This window comes from Rhipicephalus microplus, chromosome X, assembly GCF_043290135.1.
Source record: "Rhipicephalus microplus isolate Deutch F79 chromosome X, USDA_Rmic, whole genome shotgun sequence".
Taxonomy (NCBI): domain Eukaryota; kingdom Metazoa; phylum Arthropoda; class Arachnida; order Ixodida; family Ixodidae; genus Rhipicephalus; species Rhipicephalus microplus.
Window position 1 is genome coordinate 119,736,817 of NC_134710.1, and position 12,791 is coordinate 119,749,607.

The 12,791-nt window shown below is 44.2% G+C and overlaps 1 protein-coding gene across 2 annotated transcripts in view; it reads left to right on the plus strand.

The window, feature by feature from the left end:
• The window catches only part of shrb (charged multivesicular body protein shrub), a 39,415-nt gene that overhangs the window by 15,616 nt on the left and 11,008 nt on the right, over positions 1-12,791 (plus strand). For both annotated transcript variants that reach the window (XM_075877525.1, XM_075877526.1), the window contains exon 5: positions 7,292-7,424. In XM_075877525.1, the coding sequence (XP_075733640.1) occupies positions 7,292-7,368 (77 nt within the window). In that variant the 3' untranslated portion in view covers positions 7,369-7,424. The remainder of the gene's footprint in view (positions 1-7,291; positions 7,425-12,791) is intronic.

The following is a 12,791-nucleotide window of genomic DNA, read 5'->3' on the forward strand; positions in this document are numbered from 1 at the left end:
TTTCCATCTAATGATATTTTCAACTGCAACAAAACTGGACTGTTCTACAGGCTGCTGCCAGAGAAAACGCTTGCATTTGCTAGTGACTCCTGCCACGGCGGCAAGCACCGCAAGAAGCGGCTCACTGTCCTCGTTGGCAGCAGCATGTCAGGCAGCGAAAAGCTTCCGTTTCCGAAAGTTTATTACAACCCCTCTCCCCCTCTCTGCATTCCTAGTTCCTTCCCGCGTTTTGAAAATGGGTGGCGCGTTTCTCTCTGTTTTAGTAACAATTGATGGCAGGCCTGGCACACGGGGTGATGCTATCGCATCCGCGCTCCGTGCAAAGGAGGTAGGTCGGCTTTTTTATTGTGATAGCAATTATATTGACAATCTTGGCTGCTTTTTTTGCCGTCCCCGCCACCGCCGTCATTCACCGTATATGTATATGTATTTATATATATGAAAACTCAAAAAAGAAAAAAAAGCCGCCCGCGCTCGGCGCTGGGCACCAGGAACGATGCGCCGACGAGTGCTTATCTCCCACGCGTACTTTGCCCCACGAATGGGGAGGGGGGAGAGGATAGATGCTTGTGCGCACGCTTGTCCTTCGGTGGGGAGAATCATTTGCCTTCGGCTTGCACCCGAACGATTCCGCTAGTTGCCGGGCCCAACATGAAGGTTACTTAGCTGGCTGCACAGGCACCGTTTGCGAAGAGAGCGTGCTTTTCAAACACAGTCAAGTATAAAAACTGGGGCACTTGTTGATTAGCACTCATGCGTACTTGTGACTTCGTTTCGTGCATCGTTTTTGTTTAAACGACACGTTAAGTGTCGAGCGGTAAACGTTCGTTCGCTTTCATCCTGTTTGTTATTTTTGTGCGTCATTTGTGCGTGAGCAGGGCGCTGTACATTTCGCTTTGCTTGCCGTTGTAAGCATTACAGTCTTAGTTGTAGTTATCGCATTCATTGCTACATGCTTGCGGCGAAACTGTGACTTTTTAATCTCTGCTTTAGCTGCGTTCGTCACCTCTGCTCGCGCGCTTTTGCCGGCTTGTAAAACACACGATGCATGGGGGGATGTTAATGATTGGGATATTAGACAAAACATGACGGTGACGGCCAGTGGCATAGCCAAGGGGGGGGGGGGGGGGGGCACATTGGAAACGTGTTCCTTGTTTTGAAATATTTTTTTTTTGCTATGGATGCATAAATATAGCTCAATATTACCATTTGCAAGCTTTCCCTCCCTTCAGATGAAGGTGCACTCCCGCCCCAAAGAAATAAATTAAAAAAGTTTTACCTACGCCCCTGGCGATGGCAAAGACTGGTCGAGAATAGTCTTGTAATTGCTATCGCATTCAAAACAAAATGACTCTCGCCTTCTAGTCGTCTTAGGCGCATGCATAAGGTACCCTGTGAGGTTCTTTTTTTCTTTATGCACTGCTTTCTACAGGAGGATTTTTGAGTATAGACAGAATGTCCTAGCCACATAAAACATCGCTACAAAAGAATGACGAAGGTTGTTAAATCTTGTAGTTTCAGCTGAGAAATGAGTGCCAGAGGAAGTTTGCTAATGAGACTAGCTAAATGACGTCATGTTAAACCCAGCAGTATAATCGGTTGTGAAGGAAAAAAACATTTCTATATCCTTAGAGAGGTCCAAGGGAAATGCAGTTGTAACTGTGTGTGTCTCTAGTGTTGTACGTCACAGGGTTTGTCTACCATATATACTGATAATTACATAGGTGTATATAATGTTATTTTATAAAGTACAATTTTATTAAGCCAGTATTCTGTTTATTTGCTACGAATATAATCACTTAACAAGTTTTTTCAGAATGGCCAACATAATGATGCCATTATTTTTGCATCGTCAACTAAAATAGAGAGTGCTCTTAAGATGACAGGCTTCATAGGATTTGAAGTGAGTGGCAATATTTCAAGGACTTCACAGGAGACAAGAGCCCCAAAATAATTATTCATGCCCTTGAATATAAACGCAACTTGCTTCTCCTCCAGGATGTGAAGTTAGCTGCTCCAGATTGCTCCAAAATGGAAAATTTTGTTGCTCCAAAGTGCTCCAAAATGCAAATTTTTGCTGCTCCAATGTGCTCCAAAATGAAAATTTCTCTGCTACCAAAATTGCTCCAAATGAGAAGACCTCGGTGGCATCACTGCTTATTCTATGCCATTCTTATCACACACAACTTGCGGATAGCTGATTTTGTTGATAATGCGGGCGAACAGCCGCTGTGATTAGTTACCACATTGGCTAAGCGCGAACAAAATGATAAGCATTGGCATCGGAAAAGGCATCATTCTGCAGTTGCACCCACCAGCTACATGAAGGAAACCATAAACTGAGCGACTGAGCATCATCTTCGAATCGTCTGCGGCTTAAAAGCAAGCCAGTGGCAAAAGCAGGACAGTCTCATTGCCATCACTATCGAGCAATGGCGGCGCCTATGCTTGTTAAAGAGCGGTGGTACTGGTGGTGCCAACAAGTCTTTTGGACTTCGTCAACGTATTTTCAAGTTCTGAAAAATGCATCAAAATGTTATAGATTGTGCTTACTGTGTAGCAATAAATATCTGAGCCTGGAATTGCACCGTGAAATTTCGTTAAAGCGGGATGGCGGAAGAAAAAGTGTTTGTTGTGGGGACAATATTTATTCATTTCCTCCTATGGTCTGCTGACGGGGAATCGTGATTTTTTCTTTGTAGCGGAAATTTTGTTGAAGCTGTGTTCGTGGTAGTGGGGTTTGACTGTATCAACACTGCTCATCTACAAAAGTTTCTGCATATGACACATATGGCGCAGTTTTGTGTGGTCGCATGGTCAGCTGGGTACATTTTGGCCACCCTAGACCCGCCTTTAATGGTGCTCGCTGAAACTGAAACTTCAGCTGGGCACTACTAAAGCAGTTCTAAATAATCAGCTATTGCTTTCTGGAGCATACAAGAGCCCTATCCATAAGTGGGTCATTAGCTACTTATTGCAATGGAAAAAACAAGATGCAAATTGTATTTTGTGTCTCTTCTCATTTTAGAACATGTTCATGAAATAAAGGACCATTGAAGTGCAGTGTGCAGTCAAGAACATGCCAATACCATAAGAATCTGCGTATCGTCTGGACCCGCATATAGTCCGAGGTGTATTTCGGGAATAGCAAATGGGAGAAAAAGTTTTCACCCTAAGATAGCCCGAGGGAAACTGAAACTGAATACATTTATTTGTAGAATTATTCATCGTCGTCTGACGCATTATGTTCCAAAGCTGCTTCGTCAGAAATGTCCTCCTACAGCTTTTATCATCAAATGCGTTTGAAATCGAGCACTTTTTGAAGGCGCGATGAACGAGCACTTCGGGAATGCAGACCCAAGCTTCAGCGATCCATGTGCACAAATTGCTGGTGAGGGCCATTTCAGCCGTCCGGCAGGGGTCACTTCCAGCTCTCCAGACCTCATATGGTCCTTGAATGGTTTATTTAAACACACATCAAGCAGCTGCAGCTGGGATGTCCTCCCGGGGTGACGAGTAGCTCGGCACAAGACTCGCTCATCATGTCTTCACAGAGGGGTCACGAGTATCGATGGGAGCCCCAGCAGTGCGTCATTGCTCTGAACAAAGTCGGTCAATTCCTGTTCAACATCAGAAAATGCTCCTTTTCGGCCTCCGAAAACTTCTCAGGCCGCTGCACTCATTGAGGGCATCCTTTCTTTTTAACAAACTGCGAATGCCACGCTCATCTACTCTCAACTGCCGCTACGCAGCACGGTTTCCAATGGTTTAGGCCAAGGGTTCTCAAAGTGGGTTTCATGGAGCCTAAGGGTTCTGTAGGGCCATCTTCGGGGTTCTGCGAGCCACTGATAAATATTCTCTGGTTCTGCACTCGCCCACTCAACTCACTTAAATGGCCATCCCGAGGTGTGATCGATCTAGGGAACCTCCTTTATTCATGCCCAAGCGTCAATAACATCTCAGTGCGTAACAAAATGTGCAAGCTGCACAGTAAATCCCACCAGCATTTTGTAGCCAGCCAGACTCCGCAAAGGGACGTGCAGTTGATTGAATCTAGGGGGCCTCATATTACGGCCATGTGCATTGAAGATAGATACCGCTAGCATACGCAGAAAATCGGAAGGTTTTAAAAAGAAAAAAAAAGAAAAAAATTGCACTCACGGAATTGCCCCCCCCCCCCCCCCCGGGGGGGGCCCTTTTTAGGTAGAGAGGAGGTTCCGTGGCACTTGATGTAGCATAGCAAGGCTGCTGAGGTCACCTTTCTTTTAAAGGCTTTTAAAGGCAGCGGAGTACTGCTTTTGCAGTGCTCACATAGCGTAGTATTGTGGTTGTCGGGAAGCAGGACTAACACTGGTGCTTTAGAGTTCCCTAACATTAACTAGAGGGAACTTGGGATCATTCAGCCACCATGGTAATGATGGTAGTACACACATTTGCCTAGTCTTCATGCTTGTGGACTTGGAACGCATTTGTGGCTGTGTTTATTGTTGTGTTTTCCTTTTGTTTCGAATAAAATAAGACTCTTCAGTAAAACTTGCTTCAGTAGAACTACTAGAACAGTAGAACTTACTCTTGAGTAGAACTGAAGAGTTACATGTATGTTTTACAATGCAATGTATCACACCAAAGATAACAAATATGTGCTCACGAACTGAGTCTAAGCAGCAGTGGCTGTGAGAGTGAAGATGATGAGTCAAGTTTGTGGCCTGCATAAATAAATGAATAATGCTGTTAAGAAAATGATAAATTAGCTGTTAAGGTGCTGACTGAACAGAGAGGATTACGACAGGTTTCCTACCAGTAGTTGAGAAATAATTCCAACAAAGGTTGTGGTTTTTGTAAGGGGAACACTTTCTTAAAAATAACAAGTACAGTAAAAGCTCGTTCATTCGAATTTCACGGGAACCCTGAGCAATTTAGAATTAAACAAAATTTGAAATAATGAAAGTGAGCAAAAAATATTTATTGCCCGAAAAAGTCAATGATGACCGTCTGCTTCTGTCCTCTGAACGCCACAATTCTGGCTCTCTGTTCCAGCGCGCGGAAATGGGGCAGTGAATCCTCTTCACTCTCTTTAAAGCTGAAGAAGAGACGCGCCACAATAACTGCCTCCATCACCTCAGACGCTGACGGGTGCACAGGCACATCGTCATCGTCTTCCTCGCCTTTTGGCTCTTCAGCAACAGGCTGTGCACCGGCTGCTTGAGCAATAATGTCCTCATCAGTCAGGGCACCACACACCTATTCACTGGGGTCAACTTCAACACAATCGGCAAAACTTACACCCTGAAGAGTGGCGCGCAATGCCACTGGCATGAGCTCCTTAGCCTCGTCCACGCCGACGTCACAACTCTCCTGCGCACTTCCAGCTGCAAGTCCACTGTGGTTGAAACAGTTTGCAATTGTGGTCGCGGTCACCTGTTCCCATGCGCGCACCAACATGTGCATGGCAGTGAGCAGCGTAATGCCGAAGTCCTTCCTGCTGCTCGCGCACAAAATCATTCTCTCCAGCATGTGATGCTTATAAAAGCACTTGATGTTCCTTATCACACCTTGGTTCATTGGCTGTAGGGCGGCAGTCGTATTTACTGGAAGGAACACTAACTTTGTTGCTCTCAGCTCAACGTCGACTTTGTGCACCGAAGAGTTGTCGACGATGAGAAGAATGCGTCTACTGCCCAGTTCCATTTCCCGTTCGCCTGTCGAATTTCAGTAGCCACTTCCTGAATTGGTCACCTGTCATACAGGCTTTCTTGTTTGTGGCCTACTCTGTCGGGAGTGAGCGAATGTTCTTGAAGCTCCGTGGCTTGAGTGCTTTGCCAACCACAAAAAGGGGGACCTCTTCCATACCGGTCATATTTGTGGCGACTAGAACAGTGACACGCTCTTTGCTGCGCTTGCCGTTGGCATAGATGTCTCTCTTGTAAGTGATTGTCTTGCGTGACTGCAACTTGAAAAATAACGCTGTCTTGTCAGCGTTAAACACATCTTATGGCGAGTGGCTCTCCAAGTACTGCTGCAGGGTGTCGCTTCTCCAAGTAGCGCATGTTTTGGCGTCCACTTCCTTTGCCTCGCTCGGTAACGTGCGGAATACGAGATTGTGGCGCTCCCTGAAACAATGAAACCATCCCTCGGAGGTGCCAAAGTCTTCGATGTCCAAACGCATGGTGAAATCGGCTGCCTTGGCCATGATGATAAGGCCGCTCAATGCGATACTCTGGGCTCTCATTTCTTTAACCCAGATAATCAAAGCTGACTCCAGTTTTGGGAATTCCACTGTCCTTAGCTTTTTCTCACTGGCGCCAAAATCCTCGGCTTCATAGGTGTTTTCAATGGTTGTCCTGTTCCGTATGTAGGTTGACAACATGCTTGGAGGTATGCTGTGCTTCCTCGCAATTTCATATTTGCTCGACTTCCCTTCGTCAACCCCTTGCAAAATCTCCTCCTTCTCCTTGACAGTCTTCACACAGTAGTTTCCCCACGACATCTTGCAGCTTCGATGTGGAATAAGACGACTTGACGGCGTGAACGAACAATGTGCTCGAGGAACAATGTGACACTGCTGGGTGCGGCCTAGGACTGCTAGGACTACTCTGCCGACTCCTCAGCGTCCCGTGTATACAAAAGGCGCCAAGCGCTGAGATAGCTGGAGGGCGAAAAAAAAAAGCTCCCTTGGTTTCGGAGGCTATACTTTGCGCGCCCTTTGCTTGGAGGTCACTTGAAGCTTGAAAAAACAGGTCGTGCCACCTATCGTTTGTCCGTTAAAGCTTCCACTATTGTTTGACGACGATGACGCTCAGCGGCGCATGCTTCGAATTATCTGTAGAGGGGGCAATTTCTGTTTGAATTAACGAATCGTTTTACACATGGTCTCTTTTGCACTGCGGACCGGACTGCAGCGACCATTTCGAATTATCCAAAATTTTGAATTAACGAGGTGTGAATTAATGAGCTTTCACTGTATTGCCCTTACTAACTGGAGTCTATACATTGAGGGGATAAAAGGTGCTTCTAGTTTGCAAAAAACTCACAAATATGTAAAAAACTGAATTCAAGTGGCATTCAAATCAAGAACATAAAACCTAAGCACGGCATTCTTCATCTATTTGTTCGCTGCAGTCTCTAACTAACGTTTAACAATGGGATGTTTCCAAGAGGGAACGTGCCGTCAAGATTTTGAGGCCAATGTTATATGTGTGGGACTTGTGTGCTTTCAGGGTGGGTAGTCTGTTGTACTTATGTTACAAGCAATGAAGCCTTCATTTGAATTATGTTATTTTTTTCTTGACAGCTGCAGCCCCAGCCAAGGCAGCAAAAGTGCACGAAGAAGATCCCGACATGATGGAACTTGCTAAATGGGCTTCTTGAACAAATGGCTGCTTTTCACATTGCCTGTTTCTTGATGCCTGCAGGCAGCACTTTCAGTAAGTGGAAACGGGTTTACTTAACCTGTCTTATTTTAATTTAAATAAAAGATGATGAATATTATTAACACAACTAACGTGGGCTTGTAACACTCAAACGATAATTTTTTGGAAATGTTTAGGCTATGCTGCTAACATCTGTGTCAGATGTGGCTGACCTGTGCACAGCAGGAAATGGACAGTAGAGCTAGCTCTATAGTTGACTCGTGCATTTTAGCTAATTGCTATCTCTGCCATCCTTCGTTACACTTGTGGCTATTCTGACTACTGTTGGCCACATTGCATATTATCTCACAAAGAAATTATTGTTGAACAAAAACCAGAAAATCGTCAGGACTATCATCTTCATATGTACTTGCTCAGTTAAGGGGGGACCCGGCTTTTCAAGCCGAAAATCTGCCCAAAAATCGAATTTTCATTCTCTTAATTTTCGTGTTTCTGACGCGTTTCCGCACCTTTCTACAAAATTTGATTCCCAAATTCTGCATATTTTTCCTGTTATTAAGATCTAAAGATGCGGTTTTACGAGCGTTTCTCTCTAAAATGGGCAAAAATACCCTGCATTTTGATCGCGCGCCGCTTGGCAACGGTACGCTCCATCGGCGCCATTTTGGTGTTGTTCAATAGCTTGCGTTTCAGACTTTTTTTTTTTATCCTTTGGCAACCCTGTGCGTCCCTGAGAAACGAGAAAAAAGCACCCGCAAAAAAGAGCTTTCACGCGTTGCCATTGGTCAAATGAGGCACGTGATCAGGATTCTGTCCTCTGATTGGCCTAAGTGCCGCCATCGTGCGCCGCCATTTTGACTCGGACAGCGTGTGCCTACCGCCGTTGTGCTCGATTCGCCGCTCTGTGGATTGCTCGCTTGATCGGCGCACGAAGTTTATCATGCCTGGCGGTGCGAAAAAGTTCCATACGCGCCACCACTTTGGGCGTAAACGACGAAGGGGAAAAGTGCGTGCAAAGGACCCGGCATCGTCGCAGACAGCCGTTCACGGAGCATCGCCTGGCCATGCCACGGACGCCGGCGGTTCATCGGCGCCAGCCTTGCAATGCGATAATGCTTTCGCAACCCACGCTGGTGTTGCGAGATTAGATTCTGCGCTCGTGACCGAGGAGGAAGTGCGGGGGGCGCATGCACGGGAGCAAAAAGTGCTTCGACAGCTTGGATCAACACCAGCGACCGCGCGGAAGATCGAAAACTTCAGCCGACGAAGCGGCGCAGAGACTGTGGCGACGGAACCTGCAGCTCCGTACACCATCGTCGAACTTGACGCTGTCAATGATCTTATTCTTCAAACTATGCGTTGTCACATCTGCCGAGGAAAAGTCAAGCTAACCCGTGGAGATCGTGAGTACGGTTTGGCAGTGAAGCTACACGCGGTGTGCGACAACTGTGGCGATATTGGGGATGCTTGGAGTTCGCGTCGAGTGGAACACTCGGTAAGATCAAGACCATTTGCGATAAATATGCTCGCGGGACGCGCGATGCTTTCGACTGGTAACGGCCAAACTGCGATGAACGACATATTTTCCGCAATGGGGCTGAGCAGTCGCGCAATGCATAAAAAGACTTTTCAGCGGCATCTAAAAAATAAGCTGGAGCCCGCTGCTACGCGAGCAGCTGAAGATTCTATGCAGCAGTGCGCGCGTGAAGTGTCGTCGCTCTACGAGGACTTGTGCTTTGGTCACCGTGGTAATATTGCAGTGTGTTTTGATGGGAGCTGGATGACCCGGGGTCACTCTTCGCACATTGGCGTCGGAGCAGTTATTGAACTCTTCACTGGTTATGTTCTCGATTACGTCGTACTTTCAAATTTTTGTTTGGGCTGTGATGTGGGACTGAAACCCGGTAGCGAGGGTTATGAGCAATGGAAAGATGCTCATAGCTGCCAGAAGAACACCAGTTGTAAATCTGGGCAAATGGAAGTAGAAGAAGGCCTCATTCTTTTTGAAAGGTCCCTTGAGCGGCGCAATCTCCGCTATACGACAGTCTTGTGTGACGGCGATAGCAGAACGTACAATGCTATAAGGGATGCCAAAGTTTATGGTTTTATTGACGTAGAGAAAGAAGACTGCACAAATCATGTGCAAAAGCGAATGGGGACGGCTCTGAGGAACTTAGTTCAAAAGCAGAAAACCGAAGGCCGCAGTCTGGGAGGAAAGGGGCGACTCACTGCCGACCTCATCACCAGACTGAGCACCTACTATGGTCGTGCGCTCAAGTCACATCAAGGGGATGTGGATGAAATGCAGCGAGCTGTGATGGCCACGTACCATCACATCACATCCACTGACGAAAGCTCGAATCACAGTTTGTGCCCCACAGGCGAGCAGTCTTGGTGCCGGCACAATGCCGCAAAGGCAAAAGGTATGCACGAGCCAAAACACAAGTACAACTTGCCCAAAGAAGTTGCAGAGGCATTATTGCCTGTTTACGAACGTCTGTCTGACAGGAGTCTGCTGCAAAGATGTCTAAGAGGGAAAACTCAAAACTCGAATGAAAGCTTGCATTCAGTTATTTGGAGTCTGATCTCCAAAGAGCAGCACTCTTCCCTTTTTGCTGTGCAAGCAGCAGTTGCTGAAGCTGTGTTGCGTTTCAATGCAGGAAACAAACACTCTGCAGCATCAATTCTGCAAGAACTTGGAATGAATGCAACCAACACTGGCAAGATGCGAACAGCAGAGAAAGACAAACGTCGGAGTGCCATGTCCACGAAGAGGCATGCAGCATCAGAAGGACTGAAAAAAAATGTCGCAAAAAAGCATAAAGACTCCATGCATCCTGATTATGCACCTGGGTCATTTTGAATGACTTCAGTGACATTTACACTATTTTTCTGCTAATAAACAACTTTTAAAACGTTTTTCCTCGTTTTCTCAAAATGGCTATTTTGGTGGTTTTGCTATTTAGGAGAAGCGATATTTCAGCTTCTGGTCATGATATTACTCTAATTCTTGTGTTGACAGCTTGGTAAACTAATGTAGATTGAAATAAGACTGAATTGAATATTGTAAGTAATAGACATAATTTTAAAAATCACATTTAACGATTTCATGTCAAGCTGGGATTTCACTTCCAAAAATTTGACATGCCATAACTTTTGTTCAAATGGGCTTAGAACATTCATGTTTGTTTTATTGCATACAGCCATCATTCTAGATTATAGTGGTATGTTGATTTGTTTTGTAACTATCACTGTAAAAAAAACAGACTTCCTCCTTCCAAGGAACCTGAAAAATGTGATATCTCGAAAACTATATAATGCACCAAAAAAAGAATTGCATATTTGAAATCTGCATATCAAAATACATAAGGTGCATAAGTTTCATAAAAATCGGCTTGAAATTAAGCAACATTTATCTCCGAAGCAGGGTCTCCCCTTAAAATAAGGTACAAAGAAACAACTATTTCAAAAGGTGCTAATCAACCATACAATATATAACTTCTTGCCTTTGGAAAATTAGTATGTGCATGTCATGCATACATTTCAATATTCACTAACTCTTGCTTATATAGCATTGCCATGCTTTCCTACCTGTATTAACTTGGGGATACAATCTAAGCAGCTGAAATTAAACCAAACCCTTAAGGTTTGGTTTAATGAGAATCTACTGTACTTCATTTATTTTATATATTCAAGATGAGGTGCTGTGAAAGCTATATGAGAAGTTCAGTATGAAGGCATGTTATCCATACTCTATATATTTTATTGGTCAGGTGGCTTTGACTTTCACAATGAAGTCACAGAAGTGTAGGTCCAAGTGTGTCTTTCTTTTTATTTGTTTCAATGATTAACTCTGTTAACTATGTCTTGTCAGTTCTGTGTGGTGCATTTCACTTATCATAAGAACAGTTCGTGGGATTACATGCATATAGCACCATGAAGTATACACTGCTGAAACATGTTAGGGAGACTTCAGGGAACTGGCCATAGTTGTTCGGTGTTGAGAGGCCAGGCAGCAGCAATAGGATGTAGACGGAAGTCTTTTTTTTTCACGTGGTTGTTTTTTTGCTTGTTTTGGACATCCCTAGGCTGAGGAAATGTCTCGGAAGTTTTCTACATGAGTAAGCTATAGTTTTTTTTAATTCTGTTTATTCTACACCATGGTCAACAACCCAGCTCTGTACTGCAAATATGAAGCTACTTGTTGCGCAGATATCAATTTCTTTCAGTTAGTATTCATGTAGAAAAGTTCTCCGAACACCTGTTCTCATTCGTCGACCGGATGCAGGAGAAGGGCTTTGGGTGGCCTTTCAATGCTCGGCTTGATACAGGATGGGCTCCTCGCAACCTTGAAATGCCGATGTGATAGAAGCACTTAGCATTAATCAATAACCTGATGTTGCCATAGCATAGTCATAATGACTGCCGTAATTTAGGGCAAGGGACAACCCACGAGATGGCCATTTTATGAACAGCATTAGCCATGCACAAACATTGAACTCATTTCCTGTGTGTTTTGATTGTGGTGTTACCATTTACACTTTATTTTGACCGCTTGGACACTTTTGCACAGTAAATTTAGACAAACCTCTTTATAGAGACACTGATAGAACAAAAGATTAGGTATAAGAGATACCAGCGTGCGTGCATAAAAGTAGAGGTTAGTAAGAAAAGTGCAACCGCGGTACCCTGCTTCTGACAGACACCTTATACAAAAGATACTTATTGCTTTTCTGTGCACATATCTTTTAAGGGGGTTCAACTGTATTGTAACAACGTTGAGTAGAATTTTTCTGGTGTAAGCTGATGTTACAGAAACCCATTTTTATTGATGCAAGGGGAGTGCTTGATGGAATATTCTTGATCTAATCAGAACCCATTGATGGCAATGGCGTATTTTAAGGTAACAGCTGTTGTATGACGAAATGGGAAGATGAGCACCATTGGGAAAGTTCTTAAATTTTCTTCCTTAAAAGAAAAAAATGTAATGATAAGATTTGCCATATGATAATAACTGTTTATTTTCTTTCGATTTAAGTATAAAGGTGATTATTATTTGGACCACCACATGGTGCAAGTTGCGTATAAATATGGACAAAAATGACGATTTTGCGAAATCTGTGATTTTTTTCTCGTAAAGTTTAGCAACTCCAGAGGTGTAAAAATATTTTTTCCTTAAAATATACCTTCTGTGAAGTAAGTATTCACTACTCAGATATTCATACAAAGTGCAGTATGGCAATAGAAAAAGTGTAAACATAACACATTTTAGCTAAATTTTTGGAGGCATATGTGTCAGAAAATCTGCAATAATATTGCTGAGTTTCTAATACTTTACACAAGAACCTTTACTTAACATGTATGCCAAATTCAACATAGAAAGAAAGAGCGGTACTTCTAAAATGAATTTTTTTACCAACA